The sequence below is a fragment of the Leptosomus discolor genome, chromosome 21 (assembly GCF_034619465.1).
Source record: "Leptosomus discolor isolate bLepDis1 chromosome 21, bLepDis1.hap2, whole genome shotgun sequence".
In the NCBI taxonomy this organism is placed as follows: domain Eukaryota; kingdom Metazoa; phylum Chordata; class Aves; order Leptosomiformes; family Leptosomidae; genus Leptosomus; species Leptosomus discolor.
Window position 1 is genome coordinate 2197733 of NC_141411.1, and position 13106 is coordinate 2210838.

At 51.8% G+C, this 13106-nt stretch overlaps 1 protein-coding gene across 1 annotated transcript; it reads right to left on the reverse strand.

Moving 5' to 3' along the window:
• Positions 1-214: 214 nt before the first annotated feature.
• PFKFB2 (6-phosphofructo-2-kinase/fructose-2,6-biphosphatase 2) lies at positions 215-13067 on the reverse strand. Its single transcript, XM_086476736.1, has 17 exons — positions 12992-13067; positions 12217-12342; positions 11999-12095; positions 11522-11588; positions 11302-11376; positions 11106-11162; positions 10487-10611; positions 9908-10115; positions 9559-9705; positions 8871-8975; positions 8078-8207; positions 7205-7267; positions 6550-6623; positions 4640-4819; positions 3124-3146; positions 2403-2456; positions 215-356 (listed from the first exon to the last, which is right to left on the reverse strand). The coding sequence occupies exons 1-17, from the start codon at positions 13065-13067 to the stop codon at positions 215-217; spliced, it is 1749 nt and encodes a 582-aa protein (XP_086332862.1).
• Between the last annotated feature and the right edge of the window lie 39 nt (positions 13068-13106).

Sequence of the window (13106 nt, forward strand, 5' to 3'; positions counted from 1 at the left end):
GTTGTTCTATGTGACAGTAACCATCCGAGGATCTACTTATTTACTTCTACCCAAGCAAATCACGAGCTGCTTCACACTTGGCATCGTCCTTTAGTCTCCTGCAAAGCTCCACACGAAGCGTTTCCCCGTCTCAGCGTGAGATCGTGCAAGCTCAGCTTTTCTGGAGTACCTTGTGGGACAGCAGGCAGTAACGAGGCAGGTTGGTTACTCAGGGTTACTCGCTTTTATTTATCTTCTTCATAGCAAAATACACTTCCAGGACAAACGTAAGAAACATCACAGTAATCATTTTGCATATTAACCACAATAAATACTCATAGTTTTGATAAAACTCGTTCCACTGCCTCACCGAGGGTCTGACCGACAACAGGAACACGCTCAGATCAGTACGAGTGAACTATACATTTACAATCACACAACCACACAAGTTAAAATCTGACGGCCGGGATTTCCTACAGCTGCTGCTCACGCGACGTCCCAGAGCACAGAAAATGCTTGGGAGGGCTCCAGTCGCCCGGTGCCCAGTGCCCGCTCTGCTCAGCTGTGGCACTGCTGTGTACATCAATACGTGCCACTTGTCTTGTTACCCAACCACCACGGTTTTGCAGTAAAAAAAACCCAATGGCACACAGCTATGGAGCCAATTTGCTGACAATTAACAGTACACATCAACACTCAAAATCCAACAGCCAGGAAATCCAGACCCTACAGATTTCCTATTTGCAATTAAAAAAAAAAAAAAGGATTCTAAACAGCTTTCCTGACAACGACGCTTAAAAAGTAACCATCAGGCAGAGGTAATCCATAATAGCTGCTCACATGCTACTTTCTCAAGCAAAACACCAGCACTAAGAAGGAAGAAGGTCTGTACTGGAACCAAGGAACTTGGACTAAGTTACCTTCATTTATCTGCAAACCCTCCTGGGAAGCCTGAGTTACTTGTTTAAACACAGGGGAAAACACGCGAAGTGCAGCAGTTAGAAAAGTAGTTTTGCAAAGCTGGCACATACATTCGCTTTCTAAACACGCAGCTCCTTTTGGCTCAGAGTAAAGGCAAATCCCAAGGGGCAAGGCTTTGACTTTTAGCCTATGGATAATTTTCTTCTGATTTGATTCTAAATTAACATTGCTCAGTATAGGAACAATGATTTATCTGATTTATCACAAGCTCCCCCAGCTCAGGTTCTTTCTCCTTTTCTCATCTTCAACATTAAGGCCTCGGAAACCCAGGGAGACTGACAACTTTGAGAGAAATGTGCCCTTTTGGCATTGCTGCTGGTTGGACCATTCCCAGGTCAGCCATCCCGACGTGGGAGATACTCTACAGCGATGCCTGAGCTTGGTGCTTTGTGCGCTTCCACAGCTTCGGCAGGACAGTCAGTAAGAAAACTCTGCAGCATCATTAAAAATGATATCACAAACTAGAGAATAGGAGACAGGCATGTAACTACAGACTGATCCCCTGCCTTTGTGCGCTATGCCGTGTGTGTAAACACCGGCGAGGGAGAACGACACAGCAGTTGCATTGAGAAAATTGTTGGAAGAGCATCACTTCAAGGACAAAGGGCAACTAAAGTAAAAAACTGCACATCCAAGCGGCCAAATAGATTCAAGCAGGAGCGCCTCAGCCCTGGAGGAACGCTCCTTCCTCGCCTGGAAGAGAGGAGCTGCATCCTACGGCACCGAGACCTGCACCTTATCGCTGTGGGGACCAAGCTCCCTGCCCAAATCTGAACCCTCTCGTAACGCTGCACTTTCCCTGCACTAAACCCAGCTCCCCCTCTGACACCAGCACACCAGGAGCAAGAGGATTTACTCAAAGCCCCAGGGCAGAGGCAAGGAAGGAGCAGAGCTTTGCTGAGAGCAAGAGCAGGTCAGCAACGACCCCGGTAGCCCATGCGTAGCCTCCGAGGACGCAGCTTGTGCCACCTCTGAGCCCACCCTTAGGCACCAGCACCCCTGGGTGCTCCCCAGCCCAGCTTGCTGCTCCCGCAGGGAGACACCACCGCGCTCCCAGAGGCGGGTGGAAGCAGCCGGGTGCTGTGGGTCACCCCAGCCCACGGGGACGAGCGGCAGGGGCACTGCAGGAGCCACATGCTGCCGAGAGCCACCCCACAGCCCATGCAGGGACCTGCTGTGCAATACAGCCAGGCCCTGAGACAGATCACCTAAACTGCAAAAAGCTTTTACAAGACAAAAAAAAAAAGACATCAGCGTTGCATGTACTGCAAGAGGCGAAACACGCCGTAAGCCAAGCGAGGGGTTGCAGCAGGGTCTGCCACAGCCACCAGTAGAGCAGGGGCGCGGGGCCGGCCCTGGGGGCCGTGGGAGCACGGCGAAGCGAGGGCATCTCTGGCTTTTCGGCGCGGGGTGGTAACCAAGGTCTCATCCGAGCCCCTTACTTCGAGGCCGAGAGGGAAGCCAAGGTCTCGCGGGTGACGCTGGCTGCTGGCTCCCTGGAGAGGGGTGACAGACAAGGACATGTTGTCCCCTCCGGGTGGGAGAAAGACAGCCCTGCTCTCCTCGCCCCCAAAGATGCCTCCAAGGGGACGGGATGGTGAGGACCCACTGACAACTGCCACCCACCCAGGAAGGTTTATCCTCCCAGCTGCTTTCCAAGCACACACTAAACCCACCCAGCTCCCTTGAGACACAGGGAACGGGGGCTGAGCAGCACCACTCCCATCCAGGCTACGATCCAACGACTCAGGCACAATCCCAGCAATCAGTACCATCACCACAGCTCGTCCTGGGTGGAGGGGAGATGTACATGGGACCCAGCACCGCTCGGTACAAGCTATGTGGCTCAGCCCAGCAGCACCAGTACGGAGCCATCCCATGTCCTGGTCCAGGAACGGAGCAAGCTCGGGGTGAAACACACTCTTGCAGGCAGCCAGCACAAGCACAATGCACCAGTAAGTCCAGCTGGAGCCCCCGGATCAGTGGGCTCAGGCTGATAACATATTCCTCCCCCTTATGACAGGTTATCACACAGCAAAAGACTTCCTTCTGCTCCATGCGTTCGTCTTTCCCCAAAGTAGCTTCCATGCAACATTAATCAAGAGAAGTCCTACTTACTAAACCAAAAGAGAGTACATACAAGCCGCTTTCAGTGGTACTCACAGGCAAGCATTTCCCCCTTGAGGCTGCAAAGGAAAAAGAAACAGGACAGGATAGCTCAGAGTGGATTTTAAAGGAGATTTAAAAGTAATAGTAAAAGCAGCGAAGCAAACAGGGAAAGAAGTAAAGCAACCCCAAAGATTTCATGTTAGGGAGCTCAGGGCAGGCTTGGATCATAGCAGGAGCTGATACAAGGCAGGGACATGGTGTGCTGCAGCGCCCGGCCACCTCCTCCGCTGCTGCTCAGCCCAAGGGCTCCCATTCAGGCAGGAGGTCCCAGGACTGGTACAGGATTCCCCACGGCCCACACAGCCCCAGAACCCAGGGTTTACAAATGCTCCTTCATCCCAGAGCTGTCAGTGTTTCCACGTTACAATTACAAAGGGCATAACTGCAAAGAGGGAGCAGTCGGGGTGGGGATCCCCCACCTCAGGCAGTCAGGGTCCTCTCCAGCTGAGGCTCTTCATCCAGAACTGCCGTGGGCCAGACCCACGCCAACGCAAAGCCCTGCCTGGTTCTGTTCCCACCAGAGCCCTGGGATTTTGGGGATGCCTAAGCCTCACACTCTTCACCGAGCATGAAAACACCAGCAAGGTTCACCTGTGTTGCCTCACCCCTTCTTTTACTCTGGCCACTTACCCTGCTAACAGGGAGGAGGAGAACAAGAAGTTGGGCTCACTGAATAGCTTGGAAAACACTAACCTCCAAAGTATCCAAGATTATTTCATCTTCTAACAGCTTTGGTATCAATGGCTGCCTCTGCAGGAGGGGCCCAGCCAAGACCTCCTCAAATCCCCCCCACCCCTCCTCTCTGCCTCCTCCGACAGGCAGCAGCGTGCAGCCCGCTCTGCCTGCGCTCTCCCAGGCACAGAAACGCTCCTAATTTAGCGGAAAAAACAATTTTAAATGAGCGAAGAAACACACAAAGCTTCGCATCCAACACGGAGGAGGACCCACATGCTTTTAAACCAAAAGACAATGCCAAGCACCAAAGCCCAAGCTGCTTTAATTTGGGCACCCAAAGGGCCCAAACTTTGCTCAATAAGCTGCCAACGTCGGGATCCGCAGGGAAATGGGCACCAACAAAATCACGGACACAAAGATTTCCTACCAAGTCACTCTGGGGCCAGAGCAACGCTTGGCTGCAGTATCAAATTAAGACAGAAAAGGTATTTGTAACACTTTCTGATCAGGTTTTGCCAGAAAGCAAGGTATTACCCAGAATTAATCACCCTGCGAAAACCCTATTGCACCGATGAAAACTCGCCTGCACGCAGCCCGATTTTGAAAGCCTCTGACACCACAATTCTAGTTTAATGGGGTGATTTTGGGGGGTTTTTTGTGGATTTTTTTTTTTCGTTCGTTTTTCTCAGGGAGTCTAATCCAGAATGATTTTCATGCGGGAACAGAAATGGGTGAGAGGACCCCGGGAAGGGTCAGCATTTCAGACAGGACCACCGACAGCCACGGGTGATGGTGGGGAGGGGGAGCGTAGGGAAGGTACCACCTGGACACCGACTTGCAGCTGGGGCTGGTCGGTCCCATCTCGAGCTTCCAGGGAGGGGAAAGGCCCCAGCATGTCGAGAGGTTTGCTCCCAACGCTGTAATGTCGCGGGCGCTTTACTGTGTCCGCGCTGGCCCGCGGCGTAAAGCTGTTCCTTCTCATCCTGACAGGGGTTTGGCTGGCGGGGAGGTTGCTCTGATTCCAGGCGCAGGGTATCGCAAGGAATGAAAAGGGGAACCACAGTTTAAAACCACATCGCACACCAGCACACCCCTCAGGCCTCCCCACCCACGAGCACCCCACAGCTCCCAGCAGCCGGGGCCACGGCTCGGTGAACCCCGCACCCGACTGCGCTGGCAGGACCGCTCCGTGCCCTCCCCAGCTGAGCAGCGGCGGTGGGAATACCTGCTCTGCCACTAATCTGGCTCACAGTCCACTGAAAAGTCTGCTTTTTTAACAGTTTTACTTCCCTTTGGGATTTTTTTTTTTTGCTTAGGTGGCTTTGTTTTGGTTTGGGTTTTTTAATTGTCTTTTTTTCTCCCCACAATCAATGTAAGGGAAAAAAAATAAAAAGCAAATACAAAACTTTCCCTTCTTTGTGTTTCTTCTCCCCCAAAGCAGCCCCATTGCCCAAGTAACGCAAGGAACAACAGAAGCAGCCCCCAACTTCTCCGAGCGGGCAGCAATGACTTCAACACCGGCATCACGCAGAGGTTGCAAAGCGATAAATGCCCGACTGGAAGCCACCCAGCACGGGGCCAGCCACAAAAGATCTTGCCAAATAGCCTCAGCTTAGCATTTTGCAGTCAGCCAGATTTAGCTCCACAAACCCTCCAGCCACAGATGCAGGTTCCCAGTTTCTCCACCTCCTCTTTACGGTCCCTCGGCATAGGGGACTCCTTTAGGCTGGGACAAAAAAATAACCATATACCAGGCAATAGCTCTTCATAAAACACACCAAGAGGCAGCTAAAAGCCTAAATAGCTTTTAAAGGACTTAATGCGACACCCTTGGATCTCCCACGAGCTACCACAGCAGAGAGTTGGTTTGTGCTCTTTAATTGGAGGAACTAATTACAGGCAATCGCTGAGCAGCGTTCCCTGACAGATCAGTTCCTCTGCAAAACAGTGTTTGCAAAAGCGAGCACCTAAAATAGCAGCCGCTTGCACAGATTTAGCACGTAGGTCTGTGCCTTGCTGAACAAGGTGGATGGCCAAACAGTTATTTAAGTAACAGAAGACACAGGATTTCACCAGTAAAGCTTCAGAGAAGCATTTCCACTGCTCCTGGAAGATTCCCAGTTCAAGGGAGGCAAATTGGACCTTTCTTCTGCTCTGACATATACAAAGTTCAGGAACACCACAAGTCTTGCCTTGCACCAAATCTCTGCAGATTCCTTGTGTGTTTTACAAGGGAAAACCTCTCCTCCTCCCAGCCACCGGCACACGGCAGCCAGCCCAGCCCCCCCAAGGCTGCAAACGCTGCCGCGAGCCACCACAAACCCTCCCCAGCGCCCAGCCTTACCCCGTCCGCAGCTTTAGAAAGAGAAAGCTCATCAAGACGATGAGAAAAATTCACTTTAAACATTTTGGCAAGTCTTTTTTGAAACTATCCTGATTAATACAAATAAGCATTGACAGCAAACACCTCACTGAAAACTGAGAATGAGACCTGCAATTGAAAATTTGTGTCCTAAATTTGCCCATCCCGCTTCCTACAACAGCTCTGAAAAATATCCCCCCCCCGGGCCTGGGCAGCACACTAATTCAGCCTACAATTCATTCTGCTTTTGTGGATTATTTCTGAACCAAGTCTTTCTGGTCACTGAAAGCAGTCAGTCATTTCCAGCAGGTACTTAGGAGTGTTTTGGGTTAGTTACTTATTTTTGAAAGGGGAAAAAGCCAGAGCTGCGCAGCGAGACTTACTGAGTTCAGAGAGGGTTTGTCACGGTGTGTGTTCACTGCTTCCACGTTCAGGGTAATCGTCTCCACTTTACAGCCTTTACCAAAAAGAAAGGGAAGCTTATATGAGGAAGGTGTCATTTATTAAATGACCACGTTTTTTTTTTTTAAATAAATATTGAAAACAGCATGGGAAGTGAGTGGGAATAAATCTGTTATTTTATTTAAAAAAAAAATTAAACAGCTCATAAATCAACAGTTTGCCCTATTAACATAATTTTACACTTTGACTACTTTCTGGCTTTGACCTTCACTGCAAGAGCGCAGCCCCGCGTTACGGGGACTGCAGGTCCAGGCAGAAAAGCCATTTTTAACTGACCACACCCCAGAGCCAAACCCGGCTTCGGAGGCACAAAGAGCCTTCGTCCACAGGAAAAGCCCACAGACAGTTACCACTTGGTTAGAAGACAGGCCATGGGCGAACATCCCCCACCCCCACGCACCTCCCCTCCCACCGGTCCCCCAAAACCCTCCCGCCCTCCGGAACTTTTTTGTGTGTTAAAAATACGACCAGAAGCTTTTACAGCACGGCGGGTCGCTGCCGTACACAGACACAAACACTCATCAGACTCGCAAACACCCACAAACCAGGAAAAAAGAAAAAAAAGACACTATTTACCGTAGGCAACGGGCGTGAGCTTGAGGATGGTGTGGAGGGGGCAGCGCAGGTAGGGCAGCTCGTCTAGGGCAGAGACAGGCGTTGCAGGGGGGGTCGGGGCTGCCCGCCCCAGCCACCCCCCCTCTCCCCAGGCGCCGGGGGGGGACCCTTCCACACAGCACACCCCAGCTGCCAACCACACAAGGGCCCTCTGCCCACGCAGGCAGAGCTGCAGCCCCTCCCAGACCCCTCGACCACCCTCCCCAGCCCCGCAGCAGCGGGACGGGACTGTCCCCACCATTCCCAACGCGTGGGGTCAGCCAGAGGAAACCCCTCCAGCAGCAACAGCCACCACGGACCCACGGCAGTTTTATTTAAAGCTTTAATAAAAGTTTAACAACGTTATTAAAAGTTTAATAAAACTCCAGCACCACCCTCTGGAGCTTGCAGCAGACTGGAACTAGCTTCCAGGGGAGTCTGCCACACAAGGGAGCAGCATTTCTCAGAGATTCTTGAATTCGAGGAGATGCAGCACTACTGCCAACCCTTCCAGGCTACTGATGCACCAAAACACTTTTTCTTTACAATAAAAAACAGTCCCCTCCAGACTATGTAAGGGCTACGGGTAAAAACAGCTCCAGAAACAATGGCTGAGCAGAAAACCAGCAGCACATGCATCTGCATTTCTCAAAGAGAGTTTCTTGCAAAGCTGCGTGCACCGCTGAAGTGCAACAGTTAAAATACTTCAGAAATGTTTTCTGCTTTTTTTCTTTTTTTAAGCAGCTGTTCCGTTGTGAAAAATCAAAACAGTCATTACAAGCCACCCTCCCAAAAGCTCTGTAAAGGAAGCAGCGAGAGAAGCCAGCCCCTAACATCATGCATTTATTTTTGTACCTGCACTTTTGTCAAGAAAATAAGCCAACAGGCACCTCATAACCGCCTGGTGGGAGATGACGAGGACGTTGCCTTGCCGCTCTAGCTCCATAATTACTGGCTCCAGGCGCTGGACCAAGTCCTGGTAGGACTGAAAAACAAAACAGGAATTTTTCAAGAGGTTTTGTAAACAGAGGCTTAAAGCAGAAGTAGCAATTAACACAGCTTCACGTTCAGGAAAATATCGGTTAAAGTATCAAAATGCAGAAGTTACGGATGACCCAGTAAGTACGGGGGGGGGTGGGGGGTGGGGAAGGCAAACAGCAGAGGGTGAAATTTAACGTCAGCAACCCCCAGATTACAGGAGCATTCAGATTACTGGTAACTTTTAACATGTGCAGTAAGAAAAACAAATAAAATCGTAAATTATACACTTAAACAAGGCTGTGAAGTAAAACCAGAAATGACTCCACACCCCACCCACAGTCATTTTCTTTCCAAGGTGGTTTTTCATAGTGACAATTCAGGCCTCGGCCAAACAAGTGGGATGTAGAAAGCCCTCTGTGTCCGAGGGGAGCATCAAGGGACACAGCAAGTGGCTCAATTAATTGGCTGAAAAGCATCATGTGGCACACCACAATAAAGGAAATCCATAAACCTTTCCTCTAAGTGAGAGTTGGGGATCCTAATATTTTCATCTTCTCACACAAGTACCAGCAGAAAACTTTAAAATTCAGTCAAGTCCTTCAATTTTACCCACACGTATTTATTTCACGCGTACTGTATCTTATGGTTATTTCTTAAAGGTCTTCACCTCGCCTCCAGGATAGCGATAAAGGTATTTCTCTTGATCCCTCAAGGCAAACTCATCTGGATACTTGGCTTCAATTTCTGCATAGGTCATTTCTTCACAGACCCCCTGAGGGAAGAAGAACTTGCTACAACACGCTCCGTTTCAGAGGTACGACAATGCAACAGGAAGAAAAGAAAAAGCAAGTGGCAGAGACCAGTAACCCTTTTAAGTGACTAAAACTTTCAGTATCGTATCTGACCCAGCCATACCCTCAGCATTTGTGTCCCCCACGGCCAGGGCGGTGTGAAGAGGAGGGGTTTTTGGTTTCATTTCAAAACCCTCGTTTGCCAGGGATGAAAACGAGCGCTCATTTCCACAGCAATAACCCCGCAATTTCTTTGGCCTGAAAGAATTAGAGTGGGAGCAGAAACCTTTGTCCACCCAGGACCGTGTGACAAATGCCCGGGATGTTCAGTGCTATTTTCTTTCTCCACACTGCCTGGGTATGTTCACAGCAAGGTCCAGCAGCCCCAGGCACTGCCAGCCTTATGCCAAACTGTCCTCAACTTCATGGTGATGGCTGGGGTACGTTACACACGGACACGGCTCCAAACGAACAGGAAATAGTCAATTTTATCCTGATGAGTTTGGTTTTAAACAGCATTTTCCGTCTAGAAAAGCTCAAGGCTTCAATCAGCATTTCACTCACAGCATCGATCTCATTGAGAATCTTCCACTGCTCGTACGTGACCCCCAGGGACTCGGCCGTCTGGATCGTCCTTTTCAGCTGGCTCGTCCACACCTTCAGGTCAACGATTTCCTGCTCTTCGATGAACTTCTTCAGTGCCTGAGCAAACTGGAAAACAAAAGTCAGGGGAGGTCAGGAGGGAGCAGGAGCTTCTGCCGCCGTTAAAAGCATCATTTCAAGGGCTGTGGCTGTCACGGCAAGATCCAGCTGCGGGGCTGCCCCTCGCAGGAGTCGGATGCGGAGCCCGGCTCTGCCCCTGCTCACCCAACACTTTACAAACACAGCCACGCGGGTGCTGCCAAACACATACCTGCTTCCCGCGCGGTGACAGACCAGAATCCCCACCAATCTTGCCAACAAGATTATATTCACTCTCACCATGTCGGCAAAGGTAGATGGTACGCGGCTGGACATGAATGTTCATTAGGTAATAGACGATTTTACTCTGGATGTAATCTTGGACTCTGTTTACTAGGAACCGCTGTCCCACATTGATCACTTTAATGAAGGAAAGATCTCTGGAGTCAACATAAGATAAGAACACCCACACGACTGGTTTTAAAAACGAAGCACGTGCACCTGCGGGTGTAACCGAGCTACTTATCCTCTAGCAAAGGCATCGGCACTACCACTGGGTCGCTCCAGCAGACAGGAGAGACACTGAACTGCCGTGCTTAAACAAGGAGCTGCATGACGCTGCAGTGCACTAGAGAAAAATCCTTTCAAACCACTTGGGACCCGAGGATAACACCTTCACACAAGCAACCGCGCTTTGGGAGAGCAGAGGCTCCGGCAGACGCGTTGCAGCACCCTGAGCCAGAGAACAGCAGCGACAAAGCAAAGGAGCTCCTGTGTGCTAGGACAAAATGCACCCCGGGGCTCGGCTTACTTGTCATACGCGTCAGGATCGAGAGGCTGGTAAGTGACCTTGTAGCACTCTATCCTCTTCAGGAAATCATCCATCACGTTCTCCCTGTTTCTCTCCGGGTAGTCGGGACTGGAAACCTTCACCTCCTGATCAACACACAGCACCGCTTTGTGAGAGTCAAGCGAACTCAACAGGGAACAAAAGCAACGCTGAATAACATTTTCCTTCCCTTTTGAAACAAATACGCATTGTTTAACGCTGCCCTGTGGAAAAACCTGCTCCTGGAGAGGAAACAAAGGGCAGCTCTGAAGGCGCTGTAGTGCTTGGCCCTGTGACAGACACAGCTGGCTCGCTGTTAGCGGCCCTGCGAGCCACTCGCTGCCTGCCTTCCCTTGACGAGAAAGCACACTTCAAGGTCAAACATCTCTCAGCTCCATTGGATTTCCACGTTCTCACATAACTAACTGCACCTTTAGCTTTTATCAACCTGCAAACCTCGGCTGCTTATTTCCAAGGTGAAATGTAAGAGCGAGGCATTGGCAGACACTGCTGTAAGCTGTCGTAGCTGGTGACCTTGCACCGAGCACCCGAGCTCCCACAGTAGGCACTGACAGCTGAGCCTGGAAAATGTGGCACGCACCAGGATATTGGCAGCAATGACTTCTGGATCGTCACAGACGGACTCCACAAAAAACACCTACGGAGAAGGCAAGGAAGCATATTTTAGAGAGTCCAGAGCTCTACTCTGAATCCAAACTCAAGAGCTCCTGCCCCAGGGAGCAGTAATGTCCCTTGGTGCAGCAACTCCAACTACAAATTAAATACAGCAGCACTACCTTGAAAGCGTTTTCTTTAGCAAAATTTAAGATCAGGTCTCGTCTTTCTCGAGTTGTGTTGGTCGCATCAAACACCTGATGAACAAGTAGCAATGAGCAAGTTTATCTAAGGTGTTTAAACCAGCCCCAAATAATTTGGGACTACATCAGGTCCCCAAACGCCCTGGGCAGCTTTGAACTACCCAGATATAAGCCCGTGTTTCGTCCAGAAAAGTCTTACAGCTATTTGCCCGCACTCCTCCAAGAGATAAGCCTTCACATCTTCTAGAGCCACTAAGGCACATCGCCTGCAGGAGAGAGACAGGTACTGTCAGAGCTGATGTTCAGCACTCAGAAGACAGCAAGGCTTCTGAACCACCAGGGAGAGATTTAAACAGCTTCTCTCTCCGCCCCTGGCGCACCCACCCCTGCATCTTTCAAGGGCCCCATAGGCTCTGCAGGGATCATAAAGCATCTGCCTGCACCCCGCTTCATCGCCGGGCGTTTGCAGCCCCTGCTCTCCCCGCCGGTGTGAACTCAACAACAAAGCTCCCACACACGGCCCCTCTGGCCGGATCCCAGCCCAGGGCTGCGCTACCTCCTCCCCTGGTTTCCCAGGCATAAAGTATTATTTTGTGCTCCTCAAACACAGAGCCTGCCAAGACCTGAGACTAACCAGCCCACCACGGATGGGTCCAGCCCCCTGACCCTGACTCACTTGCGGATTTCCATGGCTTCTTTGTTATCATGCCTGAAGAAGTCATAGGACTTGTAGGACTTCACCGCTTCCCGGCGATACACTCCTAAATTAAACACTTCACACAGGAAAGGCGAGCGCGTGAGACTGACGGCATCCCGCGGACAGATCTCGCCGCGCTTTCGGCAAAGGGCAGAGCCCTCCCCGCACCGGGGCGAGCCGGCGGCCCCCGCACGCACCTTTGGTGGGCACCCCGATCCAATTGAGGTAGCGGGTGAGCTTCTTGGACACGTAGGTCTTGCCGCGGGCGGGGAGACCGATCATCACGATCAGCGTCGGGGAGTTGGTCATGTAGGAAGCCCATGCTAAAAAAAAAATCCCCAAAAAACCACCCCCAAAACCCCAGGAGCATCAGCAGCACCGCCGAGCAGCTGGGCGGGAGCAAAAAGCAAACCCCAACCCAAAGCCATCCCTCACGCAGGGCTGATCGCTGCCGTGCATCTCCTAACGGGCTGGCTCGTGGCTAATTAACCGCGCAGCTCATTAACTGCTGGGAGCAGCGAAGGGTCTGCGGTCTCCCGGGTGCCGGCTAACGAGGCGGATTAGCAACGGCGCGTCCGCTGTGCCGAAGGAGACTCAGACACGCGTTTTCGCGTGAAAAATATTGGCCCACGGGGCAGGAGCTGCCAAGGACACAAGAAAGGTGCTTTTAACAAAACGCTCACGTTCCCGCCGCCAACCGCCGCCGCCAGGCCAGGCCGCCCCGGGCCGAGGCGGGCCTGGGGGCAGCAGCCAGGGGCCGCACGACCGAGAGGCGGCGGTGAGGGAAGGGCACGGCCGGCACCGGCACGGCCAGCGAACCGGGACGGCAACGTGTTTTAGGGAAGACGCGCGCTTTTTCAAGCGGCACGAGCCGCGTTATCTCCCTAATTTCCCCCCCCCCCCCGTTTTTTCTCTTAAATACATGAAACGCGGGTTTTTCCCGCCCCTTCCCCCCCGGTGCCGGTTACTCACAGCACTTCTTCTCGCCGCCGCGCAGGGCCCCGGCCCTTCCCCGCGGGGCGCCGCCGTGCCGGGGCGCCGCCGACATGGCTCCGCGCCGCCGCCGCCGCCGCCGCCGCGCCACATG

What these genes read in the sequence shown, in the direction of transcription:
- PFKFB2 (XM_086476736.1), bottom strand. Translation starts at nt 13,067, where the DNA reads ATGTCGGCGGCGCCCCGGCACGGCGGCGCCCCGCGGGGAAGGGCCGGG. An exon ending in CTAAAGAAAACGCTTTCAAG is followed by an intron (nt 11,163 to 11,301) that starts GTAGTGCTGCTG and finishes CCTTCTCCGTAG; the next exon opens with GTGTTTTTTGTGGAGTCCGT. An exon ending in CCGACCAGCCCCAGCTGCAA is followed by an intron (nt 3,147 to 4,639) that starts GTCGGTGTCCAG and finishes TTTCCTTTGCAG; the next exon opens with CCTCAAGGGGGAAATGCTTG.